The following is a 15,388-nucleotide window of genomic DNA, read 5'->3' on the forward strand; positions in this document are numbered from 1 at the left end:
TCATACAGAGGGCTATGGCCTTTTCAGCTGAGGATAACCATCCACTTTAGCCAGAGTTTTGCCTTCTGCCATCTTAAACATGCTAAGTCAAACAGATATTTGCAATCATTTGTTCAGATAGCAGTTGGTTTCCCTAGATCTACAGTAGGTCATCGGTTATAATGTGTAAACTGTGACTATGGTAATGAGGAAAAACGTATAGAACCTATTGTAAAGAAATGTCCAGTGTACAGTATAGGAGGAAAAGGAACATGAAGATTACAGAACGCAAAACCAACAATGAAGACGTAGATTTGAATAATATTTTAAGTGAATTAGGAGATTTAATCCACTACTTCATTAATGATGATTTAGGGAGACTGGTATATGAAATACAATTTAATAAGCAGCCTCAATATGCGTTCTTCAGCGATCTGTGTCCTTGTGTTTTTGTGTAACGTCATCATCAACTGCCAAAGTTTAGTTCCAATACTCAAGACCACAAGAACGGAGGACTTGTGAAAGTTCCTGGTTGTGTTCTTGATATCGAGGACGCACCGATGCAGACCTGAGCACCGATCTCGCTCTAGAAGTCTAATAAGTCATTGCGACTGGAGGTGGGAAGCGCAGCATTTTATAGAGATTTATTATTAAAGTTCAGAGACATAACGTATTTATCTTAGGAGTTTCCATAAATGAAACGTGATTATAAACATTACCATGAAAATCTTAATAAGGGAATAAACACATTAAGGGTGTTTATTTACTAGAATTTGTATTAAAACCTGTTTTATTTATATTGTGCAACGTATATTTGTAAAGTCTTTATGCATATTATATATTGTGAAAAGGAGGAAAACATTAAATCAATGAATGAACACTGTAATGTTTACATAATTTTCAGTGCGTGAAGGTCATGTGACCATCAGGAAGAACACAGCATCTCATTTCTCACAGGAGGCGTTCTCTGTCCTCGCGGTCACCCGAGTTCGTTCTTCCGAGGTGACCTGGCAAGACCGTTCTTCACAAGAACTCAAGCAAAGTCCCTTTAAGGCAAGTCATTTCATTCTGCGGCCATCTTTGAAAAGCCTCTCGGGCAGTATGCTCAAGCATTCTGTTTGAATGGGGAAACATCAAATTCTCCAAAACTACTTGCCATTACATTTCATATTACGAATGACCAATAAAATTTAACAACCACTGTCTCTTTAGTTTCATTTCTAAATGTTCGTATAACACTAAATCTGCAGAAACTCACATCTGGTCCGAGCCCCTCCCCATGAGAATTGTTATTCTGTTGGCTGATTGGCTCTAATACTAGAAGGCGGGACTTCATTCGCCATATTGACAGTTACACTTTTCCCCATTCAAATGTATACGAGTGACATGTCTTGTGTATTCTACAGTCTTTGACGCACGTCCGTTCTCTGCGTTCTTGGAATTGAGAAACAGCCAATGCCACTTTTGACCCACACTCCTAACCAGTAGGTGGCAGAAAATAACTCCAAATTTGTCAGCCGTCAATAAAAAAGAAAAAGAAGAAAAGGTTATTCCATTTATGCACTGTATATTGCTTAAATATATTTTGGATATATTTCCTTTGTTGTACTCTTGTTTTTAACTATCCTGTGTCAAATTGTATGCGTGCGTTGCTTTGTGTCTGCAATTGCTGAGAACCAAATTGCCTCTTGAGGACATTAAAGATAACAATTCAGTCCAATTTTATTGTTGTTACAAAAATGAGCTCAAAAACAAGCAAACTAATTAGTGACACTTAAACCAATTAGTAATGACATCAATAATATCACATTTGTGAAGTAAAGACTAATGAATGTCTTTTCTCTCAAGACTATTATCAGAGCTTCTTTCCCAGTTAATGACCCCTCTGGAGGAACAAACCTTTACAATATATTGCCTGTAAATATTCTCTACATCTTCTGCTGTGAAGCAGAAGCTTCAGAATCATCTACAAACCACCACAACTACTTCTCATGTAAGCATCACTAGACAGGCTCGCTGTAATATGTAAAATGCTAAATATATAATCATTTCTCGCTGAATGTTGTTTGAGGCTTATGTGATCAAATAACAGTCATTTGTAAATCACAGGCTTGCTTTGCTTTGCTTTGATTTTGTTTTGATTTGATTTGATTTGATTTTGTTTTGTTTTGTTTTGTTTTGTTTTGTTTTGTTTTGTTTTGTTTTGTTTTGTTTTGATTTTGTTTTGTTTTGATTTTGTTTTGTTTTGATTTTGTTTGGATTTTGTTTTGTTTTGATTTTGTTTTGATTTTGTTTTGTTTTGTTTTGTTTTGTTTTGTTTTGTTTTGTTTTGTTTTGTTTTGGTTTGGTTTGGTTTGGTTTGGTTTTGTTTTGTTTTGATTTGATTTTGTTTTCATTTTGCTTTGCTTTGCTTTGCTTTGCTTTGCTTTTGTTTTGTTTTGTTTTGTTTGTTCTGTTCTGTTCTGTTCTGTTCTGTTCTGTTCTGTTCTGTTCTGTTCTGTTTTTCTCACAGGTCTCTGGTTTCCCATCCACTGAAAGCAAAACACATTTCAAAAAAGCCAGGTCGCAAAAAAACAGCTACAATGCTGAACAACATCGGTTCTTCAAACAGCACCATCATTCAGCCTGCTGGATTTTACATCATTGGCTTGCGTTCAATGCCTTACACTAATGTCTATGTCATGTTCCTCACCGTCCTTTATGTGATCACAGTCATATGCAATGTCTTTCTGATCTCCATTATCGTCTATGATCAGCGTCTGCATGTCCCAAAGTTCATGGCTGTTGCTAATCTGGCTGTGGTTGATCTTATTCTCAGCACTTCTCTGGTGCCTGGCATGATAAAGACTTATATTGCTCTGGATAATTTTGTGCCCTTCAATCTGTGCCTTTTGCAAATGTACACTTACTATACTTTTACATGCCTAGAGTCATTATCCTTATGTATTCTCTCTTATGACCGGTTCATTGCGATCTGTTTGCCTTTAAGACACGAATCTATAAATACAAATAGCAGAATGGCTTATATAATTAGTGCAGTTTGGTTCTTTTGTGTTGTTATTGTACTCTATGCTGTTTTATCCATCCTAACACTATCCTTTTGCGGCTCTCATGAGATGAACAGCTATTTTTGTGATTATACTCCTGTTTTAGTGCTTGCTTGCAGTGACATAACACCACAGTTGAACTTTGCCACCACAGCAACTATACTTTTTTTAGGGGTAGCTTCAATTTTTATTTTCTTTACTTATATAGGTATACTGAGTGCTGTATTTAGAATGAAAAACAGCCAAAGCCGTTTCAAGGCACTGGCCACATGCACAGAGCACCTCATATTAGTGTGCTTATACTTCGTTCCTATTGCAATTATCTTCAATCTTACATTTTTTGGGATTATTTGGAACCCCAATGTTGGTTTGGTGTGTTTGTCTTTGTCATCCCTCTTTCCGCCCTGCGTGAATCCTGTCATCTACTCATTGAAAACTAAAGAGATTCGAAGCAGGATTTATTCTTCATTAACCCGGAGACTATTTGTTAATCCTCTAAAAAATGTGCATTAATGTACAATGTAGTTGTGGCTTGAGTGTAAAGCGATGAGATGATTTATAATGTTTTCTTGAAGGCTTTCTGTGATCATTTTGATTGATATTAAAATGCATAACTTGACAATTTTAAATCTTCAGTTCTGCATTCGCTATGTAGTTATCTAGTAATTATTAGCATCCAATAGCAACAATTCACAATGAACAAAAGGTCACAGCTTCTATCGTTCTTTTAAAGGGATAGTTCACTCAAAAATATTAATCCTGTCATCATTTACTCCAGCCTGATCTCACGAGAAAACGTAAGTATTTTACATTTTGGCAATTTAGTGGCTAATTCGTATGAATTCGTATGAGTTCAGTCATACGAAATTGTATTATTTCAAAAAGGAGGCGTGGCACCTAACCCCACCCCTAAACCGAACCATCATTGGAGGATGAGCAAATCGTACTAAATTGTACGAATTAGATCGTATGAATTCATACGAATTAGCCACTAAATCAAAAAGTTACGAATTGGCGTGAGATTGTGTTGTTTACTCACGCTTCACTTCTTTCAAACCACAAAAGAAGATATTTTGAAGATAGCTGAAAACCTGTAACCATTGACTTCCATAGTATTTGTTTTTCTTTCTATGTTTTCTTTACAGGCATTCAGCTTTAATTAAAATAACTTGCTTTGTATTCAAAAGAAGAAAGAAACTCATAAATGTGTAAAACCACAGTAAATAGTGAGTAAATCTACATTTTTACAAATTTACAGTATTAATTTTAATTTAGATAAAGAACATTATGTTAACTGTTTGAGACCTTTCAAATCAGAAATTGAAATATACAAATGAACTCTTTCCACACTAATAGTGCAAATCTCTAAACATCGTTTTTGTAATAAAAAGAAAAAATAATGTATTTCAGGGTCAAAGTTAATTTCACACCTCATTCAGGATGATGGTGAGATCAGATCTCTGTGTGCTGCACAGGGGTGCATTTCTGAAAACCCTTGTTAGCCAACTAAGGTTGCAAGTTGCGTCGTTACAAACATAGTTTGTTGATTTGGCGTTTCCCAAATCCGTCGTTTCAACAAGCATTCGCAAACTGCGTCGCAATCTTCCATGCTTGCAGCTACACCTCTGAAGCTGTAGTTAGAAACATAGATCCTGGCTGTGTTCTATTCCCAGTTATCCCCCTATGCCCTATTCGTTTAGTACATTCTAACATTTAAACTTGGAACGATTAAAAGCATTAAAGTCAGCACTCTTAGGTGTAATTTGCTTTCAAAGTATTTTTACAGGTCAGTTTTAGCGATCTTCATGTTTACAATTGCGCTTCCTTCGTAGTGCACTTTAAAAACTTTGATGTCATTTTGAACACAGCCATGGCTCATGACGAAAGCTATAGGTGACCTATTATTTAAAAGTAAGTGTACGTTACGTCTCCAAAGCTTGTGAAAAAAGCATAGCATACGTTAATGCTTTTCATTTATAGTAGGTTATTTATTAAGCATTCTACTGTATATATCATGGGCCTGTTGGTTAGAACATTTCTGCAGTGGTTTACATGTGTCAAATTGTAAAAGTAGAAAATAAAAATAAATAAACAATATCCTACCTAATAATAATAATAATAATAATAATAATGATAATAATAATAATAATAATAATAATAATAATAATAATCGTCATCATTAATATTGTTAAATAATATTATTATTAAAGTAATATAAAATATTTAAGTTTTCATTTCCTAATAAATAATAAATACTAAATTTCATTTCTTAATAAATAGCCTCATTTTTTATTTTTATGATTTATATATGAGATTAGAAAACGTGTTAGCTTTTGTAAGTAATTTTATGTTAATTTAGCATAGAATATGGAATATTCTCAATAATATTTGTAAAGGAAACACAGGCCCTATATGAGCTGCTTACATATATTTCAATTAATATGAAAAACAGTGCATGTTTTACCAAATCGTTTTTATTTTAATGCATGTGCGTGTAAAACAATATAATCTGCACAAAGAAATGATGGGGTTCTTCTCTAAATAAGTTGTTACTCCACCCCATTTACAGCATCATTATGGGCGTTTTACATTATAACTAATGTAGTTTAAACGATGGATCTGTGACAGAGAAACTACGGTTTTGGGAACCGTATGATGCAAATGATGAGCCAAATGATGCATCCATCATAATATGATAGTTCAGCCGCGAGTTACATCATTGTTTGGGAAACACACCCCTGGTCTGACTCCTTTATTATTACAATTAACAGCAAAACAATGTTTGGAAATGTAAACTGATAGTGTCCTACTGACACACTACACCAAAATATCAAATTAACCGACATTAATACAATTTGTAGGTGAAACTACTAGGGGCCTAAATTTACTAGGGGCCTTTTATACAGTACTGTAAGAGATAGTTTACCCTAAAATGTAAATTTACCCACTTTCAAGTGGTTCCAAACATTTCTAAGTATACTTTTACTGTTAAAAAAATATATTGAAAAATGTTAGAAACTGGCACAGTGGCTCAGTGGTTAGCACTGTCAACTCACAACAAGAAGGTCACTGGTTCGAGTCCCGGCTGGGTCATTTGGCGTTTGTTTGCATGTTCTCCCCATGTTGGCGTGGGTTTTTCACGGGTGCTCCGGTTTCCCCCACAATCCAAAGACATGCACTGATTGAATAAGCTTAATTGGCCGTAGTGTATGTGTATGAATGTGAGAGTGTATCAGTGTTTCCCAGTACTGGGTTGCAGCTAGAAGGGCATTCACTGCGTAAAACATATGCTAGATAATTTGGCGGTTCATTCCGCTGTGGTGACCCCTGATTAATAAAGGGACTAAGCCGAAAAGAAAATAAATGAATGAATGAATGTTAGAAGGCTGTAACCATCGACATCCACAGTAGGAAAAACAAATACTATGGAAGCCAATGGTTACAGCTATTCAGCATTTCTCAAAATGTCATTTATAAAAAGAATAAAATTGTGACAAGTTAAGGAAGAGTAAATGATGGCATAATATCAGTTTTGGGTGAACTATCCCTTCAACAGCACATGTAAACATTTAGGTGAACCATCCATTTAAGACAGTGGTGCATTTACAATAGTCAGTTTAAATGCAGGGGGGTTGACAGTTACATTGGTATAGAAATCACATACACTTAGTTTTTTTTTTTTAACAAAAGATGCCTTTCTTGAATGTACAATACAAAATAAAAGTATGACATATAAGAGTAGGCATAAACAGTTGAAGTCAGAATTATTAGCCCCCCTTTGAATTTTTGTTTTTACTTTTTTTAATATTTCCCAAATATGTTTAACAGAGCAAGGAAATTTTCACAGAATGTCTGATAATATTTTTATTTTGTTTTATTTTGGCTAGAATAACAGCAGTTTTAAATTTTTTAAAACTCATTTTAAGGTCAATATTATTAACCCCTTTAAGCTATTTTTTTTCCGATAGTCTACAGAACAAACCATCATTATACAATAACTTGCCTAATTACCCTAACCTGCCTAGTTAACCTAGTTAACCTAGTTAAGCCTTTAAATGTCTCTTTAAGCTGTATAGAAGTGTCTTGAAAAATATCTAGTCAAATATTATTTACTGTCATGATGGCAAAGACAAAATAAATCAGTTATTAGAGATGAGTTATTAAAACTATTATTTTTAGAAATGTGCTGAAAAAAACATTTTCTTCGTTAAACATAAATTGGGAAAAAATAAACAGGGGGGCTAATAATTCAGGGGGTCTAATAATTCTGACTTCAACTGTAGGTAAGGCAGCAAAAATATACATCTAATTTGCAAATACTGTACATGTGAGAATTGTAGAAACTGTCTAATTTCAGTAGAAACACAACAGCTTATGAAATAGAACAAGTGCGGTCTTATTTCTTGTCTATTTAATTGTCTTTTTCAACACTGCAGTCTAGTGGGTTACACCTTCAGAAACACCTGCCTTTTCACACAGTTATGAATTAATTTTATTGCGCAAAGCTTTTGTAGAATTTCAAAACAGTTAGAAAGTCACAAATAAGACATACTGACTACTTTTGTGTTGCTGATATGAAATTTTAATGCTTGACAAAATCAAAATAATGATATTTGATGGAAATCCTTTTGTTTTTAAAAAAGAAAAGCAATATCAATTTAGACTGGAACAACTTCAAAGTCAGTCAGTCAGTCTTTATTCATTTCCTGAAGGCAATTTGGTTGCAGCATACAAGCATGTCACATATAATACACAAAAGCACATTATACAATACAAATTCTATCCTAAATTTATAAACTTTACAGCTGAGGGAGGAATGAGAATTTAAACTGATTGGTTTTACTAATAGGAGTTCTGTATCGAATACCAGAAGGGAGAAGATAAAACTCGTGGTGCATAGGATGGGAATCATCTGACAGAATACTCTGAGCTTTACAAAAAACTTGTGTATGGTATAACTGTGCCATGGTCATCTGTTTTCTCCCAGTTATTTTTCCTCCTAGGTTTACAATTTTCTCCAAACAACTCTTATTTTTTCACACTTAGGGAATTAAACCAACAAAGCAAGGAAAAGGGTAACAGTGACTGAATGTATTAATTTCTGTAAACAGTATAGTCTTTGTTGCCCCTTCTTACACAACATATTAGTATTAAAAGAAAAGGACAATTTATTATCTAAAACAGTTCCCAAATACCCACACTGATCAACACTCTCAACACCCACTCCATTAATACTTGTTTGCTTACCCTTAATCAGTCTCATCTTACAATTAAAATCAATAGTCATCTCTTTAGTCTTAAGAACATTCACTTTTAAGAAAGCCTCCTGACACCAGCTGGAAAAATAATCAATTACAGGACCATAAGTGGAGCCTTCCTCACTTAACAAACTAACAATTACAGAATCGTCTGCTAATTTTAAAATATACCTATTACTAAAAATACTCCTACAACTATTTGTGTACAAAATAAATAATACAGGAGAAAGGACACAACCTTGAGGTGACACCGTAGATGACACCAACCATTTAGAGAAACAATTCTTTACCTTAATCCTCTGTGTCCTCTGGACAAGAAAGTCTAAAATCCAACCTACAAGCATTCGATCCAACTCAAACTCATTAATAAGTTTCTCGACCAAAATATGTGGCTGAATGGTATTAAATGCAGGCGAAAAGTCGTTAAAAATTATCTTGACCAATGTTTTAGGCTTATCAAGATGCTTAAGAAGTAAGTGCAGCAGAGTCCCTACTGCATCCTCCACCCCTCTCTTAGACCTATACGCAAACTGAAAGGGATCTAGAACACTGTGAGTCTTTTGCATTTTTCCATCTTAACTATCTTTTCATAACTAAAGATGTAAGTGCCACATCTAAAGTCTAAAGTCCTCTATCTTCTGTGGCTTCTGTTTTTTTGGCACAGGAATAACTGTAGACTGCTTTCACAGTGCAGGTACCTATTGTTGTTGAAAGGATAAAACAAAAATTTCAAAATAAAATATGGGTCCCAACTGCAAGTAAATAAATAGTGATAGAGTATTTATTTTTGTATGATATAAACCTATAACAACTTCTTTGTGGCAGGATACTTGATACTAAAATGCAGAGTCACTGATTCGATCCAAGACCAGATGACAAGATGATCCCAAGGTCTCCATATCCTGGACCAGGCCGTATCCTGAGCAGCTACTGTGGTGGTCATGGAGGAGTGGAGAAGATGAGACTGATTCCTGTGACGCTCCAGGGACAGACGAGTCTTCGCTGAGGCCAGCTTCCAGCCTCCGCCGCTGAGACTGCAGCTCTGCACAAGATGTTTGGCCAGCGGAGAAATTAAAATGGTCGTGCCCAACTGAGCCTGGTTTCTCTCAAGGTTTTTTTTTCTTCACTTTCGCCAATTAGTGAAGTTTTTTCCCTCTCCGCTGTCGCCACTGGCTTGCATGGTTCAGGATCTGTAGAGCTGCGCATCGTTGGATTTGCTCTTCAATATTTGGACTCTCAGGAGTGATTTTTAAACCCCACTGAACTGAGCTAAACTGAACTGAACTTAAACACTAAAAAAACTGAACTACACTATTCCTATTTACTTTGACCTTTTATGTGAAGCTGCTTTGACACAATCTACATTGTATAAGCGCTATACAAATAAAGGTGAATTGAATTGAATTGAATGAAAATCTGTATTCTGTTTGCCGTCTGCATGGAGCTTAAAACAAATCATGGTGATGGAAAATGATGCACTTTTTATTCTGACTTTGATCTCACCATACATCACTACCTCTCACCAACCCTCAGTGTTTCAATAATCATTCTAAGATTAGCTCATCGAAAACGGATGTAAATGATCAGTAATGAACAAATAAACAAAACTTTTAGGTTGACCTCAATTGACCTCTTATATTTCAGACTTCAAACTGAAGTCTTACTGGGGAATCTGATGCTCTTTTTTTCTCCTTTTTCTTTTTCATGCAAGTCCTGAGAGTGTTATGACATCTCTGGGTTTTGGGAGATTAATTAACTCACTCTGTGATGATCATTGTCGTGTTTATGTTGTGTCTCCACTCATTATCACCTAACCTCATGAGATGAGAGCAGCCTGGGGCTCATCAGGGCAGAAACGATTTACACATACTAAAATATATCATTTTAATAACTAAAATGTTTGGACATTTCATATCAAAAGTGTGGTAAAACATACCCAGAGCAATGCATTTCACGTTTTGGAGAAGCATAACTAAAGTCATATTTTTATTGATCCTGGGTTCCTTAAACCTAATTAAAACAAATAAACAAAAGCAAGCGTGACACAAACCTGCATTTGCTGAAGTATCTATGACATTTTAACCTGTTTTTACATCACTTTGAGCTCTTTTGTTGAACTATAAATAACTGGACTCATTCCTGAGCACTCTGCATTACAAATACAACACTGCATTATGCACAGAACTGAAGGAAAAGACTAATTTCTCAACACTCTTGGTGCTTCCTGAGGCCTGTTGAACAAAACAAGTTGAACAAACTCTGAGCTGCAGAGTAAGTTTGCAGAGTAAATCCAAACTGCAAGATCAGTTTAAGTGGTCTTACAACCCTTGATATACTGTAAATGTTCCCTGTCAACTCCGGGTTTAACCCAGAATTTGAGCTGCAAGCACCTGAAAGTGTGACACAGTTCTGGATCAGCTGACCAGTGTCAGCATTTCACTTCTCTGTTGAAGATTAAGAGATATCATCATCAGAAATGTAATGAATTTTAACACAAATACAAGTCAGAAATAAACACTGCTGATGCAGCAAAAGTTTGAGAAGGAAACAGAAAGCAAATATTATTAAATAAATGCAAATCAAATCAACCGATTTTAATGTAGGTGCTTCAAAACACAAAAGACAGCCATTTTATGTGAACATTTAATGTATTTATTTTTATTTAAAGCCATATTGACAATTCAAAACTATATAAATATACAATATTCAGATATAATATACAGGGGCTATGACTATTTTGTATTCATATAATGTAAATACTGTAAATAATTAGCAACAAAAGCCAATTTTGACTCAAAAAAGTTTTAAACACAATTCTTAAGGGTTGTTTGGGACAACTTATTAGTTTTATGTTCAATACACTTAAATTTGTGATTAAGTTAACTGATCCCAAACTGGTTTTGTGCAACAGACCTCAGAGATATTAGGAAACTGTGATTGAACTGAGATTGGTTAAAATGTTTATGCACAGTGGCCTCACTGACCTGTGTATTTGGTATCCTAAGGGTAATTAAAGGTGATGATAGCATCTTGCTGTGTATGCATTTTTCTGAGGCAAGGACTGGTCACGTCAAAAAATACCTATGAGATATCATTAAGGAAAACCTGGTCTGACTACCCAACTTAAGACTGGGCAGAAGCTTCAGCTGGCAGGATAACACTGCGATTCTATGGGTTTCTCGTGTTTCATGCAACCCAGGCTCGTTCTGAGAACGTAGTCCCGTGGACGTTTCTGGAGACTGCGAAATATGTAGCCGGAGGTACGTACGGCTGCGTTTCATTTTTTTAAGTGAACGCTGCGGGGCGGTGTGACGCCGTTCCTTTCGGCGCTCGCCTCCGTGTGGAGGCCTTACCCGCTGCAACCAGTTTGTCCGGTTAGCTCTTACTTTGGCAGACTCGAGGCGCAGAGAGGGGCTGACCATGACGACGACTGGGTTCGAGTCCGGGGAAGAGCGGTTCCAGAAAACAGGTAAGAAAACAAAAACAAAATCCAAAAAATGAAGCGAACAAGTTCATCACAGGGTGAGAATGTGGTTAAAATCCGAAGACGTGGTAATCTAGCATTCAGTACAAATTGTTGTTATTTGTTTGGTTCACCAGTCTGGTCTGGTTCACCAGTTAGTGAGCTTCTTTGCCTGAATTCTTTGTCTAGAACCCTTCGGTCAGCACAAAAGTTTCAGCTGGTTGTTCCCAAGTCTCAAATAAAATCAGATGTACACTGGACTTTTTCCGTTGCAGCCCCTTGTCTGTGGAATGGTTGACCTTTCTATATCAGATCGTGCCCTACCAAACCTCCAAATCCCTACTGACAAAAACAGCTTAAACCAGCCTAGGTTGGTTGGCTGGTTTTAGCTGGTTGAACAGCCTGGTTTTAGAGGGGTTTTGGCCATTTCCAGGCTGGTTTCCAGTCATTTACAGCCTGGTCTTAGCTGGACAGGCTGGAAAATGACCAACTAAAATCAGCTTGACCAGCCAAGCCAGGCTGGGAGCCCAGCCAAAACCAGCTATGTCCAGCTTAAACCAGGCTGGTCAAGTTGGTTTTAGCTGGATTTAGCTGGTCATTTTCCAGCCTGACCAGCTAAGACCAGGTTGGAAATAGCTGGAAACCAACCTGGAAATGGCCAAAACCCCTAGGCTGGTTTAAGCTGTTTTTTTCAGCAGGATTCTCATTTTAAAAAATCATCTTTTGCCTTTTGCATTTGATTGTAATTAATTTCATAAAGTTTAGTATAGCTGATTTGTAAAGCACTTTGGTTAACTTTTGTTGCTAAATGCTATATAAATAAAGCTGTATACTGTATGCAGACGGTGACATGTGTTGATTACATAAAATAAATTAAAAGGATGATTCAGAGTTTATTTTAGATTGTTTAGCATTTTTCAAAGATTTGACTTTACCTCTGTAATGTGACCTTAAATGATCCCTTTGGGAGATCTTTTTTGTTGTTGTTGTTGTTGTTGTACTTGTTGTTAGAAAATTAACCAAAAGAAATGAATCAAAACACATAATTAGGGATCATCAGTAATCTCACATTAGTGTAGTTAAACATGCTAATGAATGTCTGTTCTCTGAAGAGTTACACTAGTTGTTGATGCTTCTTTTCTAATGACTCCTCTGGAGGAAAAAGTGGACAATATATTGCTCAAAGATTCTCAGTTTAACACTCAGGATTCACAGCGATCCCAGACTGTGAAGCAGAGGCAAAAACTGCAGAGAAGACAACAGTGTGGTCTGTTTTAATTCAGTGTATGTTCTACAGCAATCATTGTAACAAGTGTACATTTCATTGTTATTTTTTCATCCTATGATAAAGGCCTACGTGATAAATTAACAGATTTGTACAGCGGTGGGTGTTTGTGAATGTTTCTCGCAGGTGTCTCTAGCAGTGAAAGCAACACTCACTGCAAAGAAGATTGTATAAAGAGGAAAGCAATGCAAAACGGCATCAGTTCTGCTCAAAACAGCTCCATCATTCAGCCTGCAGGATTTTACATTGTTGCTTTTAGTTCAATGCCTTACAGTAATGTCTATGTCATGTTCCTCACTGTGCTGTATGTGATCACAGTCATATGCAATGTTTTTCTGATCTCCATTATTGTCTATGATCAGCGTCTGCATGTGCCAAAGTTCATGGCTGTTGGTAATCTAGCTGTGGTTGATCTTATTCTCAGCACTTCTCTGGTGCCTGGTATGATTAAGATTTACATCGTTCTTGACAATTTTATGCCGTTCAAGCTATGTCTTGTGCAAATGTACACTTACTATACACTTTTAAAAGTAGAGGCACTTTCTCTGTGTATTCTCTCTTATGACCGGTTCATTGCCATCTGTTTTCCTTTAAGACAGGGGTCTATAAACACAAACACCAGAATGACTTACATAATCTGTGTAAGCTGGTTTCTTTCTCTTACTATATCACTTTATGGCACTTTATCCATCCCAGCTCTCTCATTCTGTGGCTCTCTCCAGGTCAACAGCTATTTTTGTGATTACACTCCTGTTTTAAGAGTTTCCTGCAGCGACACGACATCTCAGTTTAACTTTGGCACCGCTTCAAATATACTTTTTGTAATTATACCATTTACTTTTATTTTCCTCACATACGCGGGCATACTGTACACTGTATTCAGAATGAAAAATAACCAGAGCCGCTTTAAAGCACTGGCCACATGCACAGAGCACCTTATACTAGTGGCCCTATACTTTTTTCCCATTGTAATTATCTTTAATCTTGGGTTATTTGGGTATGTTATAAACTCAAATGTAAGATCAGTGTGTTTATCTATGACATCTCTCCTCACACCCTGTGTGAATCCCATCCTCTACTCACTGAAAACAAAGGACATTCGAAGCAGGGTTTATTTTTTGTTACCGCAGAGACTCAAAAATGGAGATTTTCTCAAAAATGAACATTAATGTATTACATAATTGTGGCTGAAGTGTAAAGGGCTGAGATTATTTATGAGATTATTTATAATACTGCTTTAAAAGGTTTCGGTATTACTTTGTGTTCATATTAAAATGCATTCAAATGTTTTAAATAAACAAATGCATATCTAACTTTTCAAACATGGTATGCTTTCATTTGCATCATTTTGTTGTAAGGACAACTTTATATTTTCTATCATGTGTAGGAATGGGTTTTAAACAACAGCGGTTCGAACTGTAGTTCTGCCGAGTGACTAAAAAGTTATCAGTATTGATGGTAAAAAACTGTACATTCTAGTCAAACCATTTTTCTGCAATCTTATACCAAAAACGGAGATAAGGGCAGTATTAATGGCTATAAATGTGGGAGAGCGTTGATATTATGTGATTTTATTGTATTGCAATATGGAACAATTAAATATTGATGTTAAATCAAAAGTAATTCACAAATACTTGAATATGAAATGATTTAATGACAATAATTCTTTATGATTACAACTGAATTAGTTACAAAATAACTGTATAAAATGATCAAATATGGAATGATAAAACATATGATATATATGTGATATATGTGATTGTACCCAGCTTAAATGTAAAATTAAAGTTACCAGAGGTAGAAGGACACAGGGGGAGGGAGAGAGGGAGAGACAAAGAGAGCAGGCCCAGAATTTAGCCTGATTGCTGTAGAGTCAGAGAAGATAGACTCCAGAGGAGGAGAGAAGCAGAGCAGGAAAACGCAGAGACAGAAAATACATCTGCATCTATAGTTTTTGTTCTCTCTCTTAAATTCATCATTGAATCAGTCTTCTGCACTTCAATAACTGTCTGGTTTAGCTCAGCTACCAAATCCAACCTACGTCGAATAGTTCGGACTGCTGAGCGTATCACTGGTCCAACCCAATCAGAAGGGCTGCTAAAATTACTCTAGATCTCTCACACCCATCACACTGCCTCTTTAAACTTTTACCTTTTGGTCGATGCTATACAGAGCCCTGTGCACCAGAAAAGCCCGACACAGAAACAGTTTCTTCCCTCTACCTTATGATAGTAATTGTGAAACAAACATCCATTCTTGGTATACACTTTTTTACACATATACAATTAACAGCATACTTTACATGTCAATTTGCACGTAACAGCTGCACATATAATGTTGTATACAGTATAGTCAT

The 15,388-nt window shown here is 35.9% G+C and overlaps 2 protein-coding genes across 2 annotated transcripts; both read left to right on the forward strand.

Moving 5' to 3' along the window:
• The first annotated feature begins 2,501 nt into the window (after positions 1-2,501).
• LOC130235743 (olfactory receptor 1M1-like) lies at positions 2,502-3,539 on the forward strand. The gene has a single exon (XM_056466182.1). The coding sequence runs from the start codon at positions 2,562-2,564 to the stop codon at positions 3,537-3,539; it is 978 nt and encodes a 325-aa protein (XP_056322157.1). The 5' UTR covers positions 2,502-2,561.
• Positions 3,540-13,217: 9,678 nt separating this feature from the next.
• LOC130235922 (olfactory receptor 24-like) lies at positions 13,218-14,201 on the forward strand. Its single transcript, XM_056466457.1, has one exon. It carries the CDS (start codon positions 13,218-13,220, stop codon positions 14,199-14,201), a length of 984 nt encoding a protein of 327 aa, XP_056322432.1.
• Positions 14,202-15,388: the final 1,187 nt, after the last annotated feature.

The sequence above is a fragment of the Danio aesculapii genome, chromosome 10 (genome assembly GCF_903798145.1).
Source record: "Danio aesculapii chromosome 10, fDanAes4.1, whole genome shotgun sequence".
Classification (NCBI taxonomy): domain Eukaryota; kingdom Metazoa; phylum Chordata; class Actinopteri; order Cypriniformes; family Danionidae; genus Danio; species Danio aesculapii.

Excerpts from the sequence above, each read along its gene's own strand:
- LOC130235743 (XM_056466182.1), top strand. The coding sequence starts at position 2,562 with ATGCTGAACAACATCGGTTCTTCAAACAGCACCATCATTCAGCCTGCT.
- LOC130235922 (XM_056466457.1), top strand. The coding sequence starts at position 13,218 with ATGCAAAACGGCATCAGTTCTGCTCAAAACAGCTCCATCATTCAGCCT.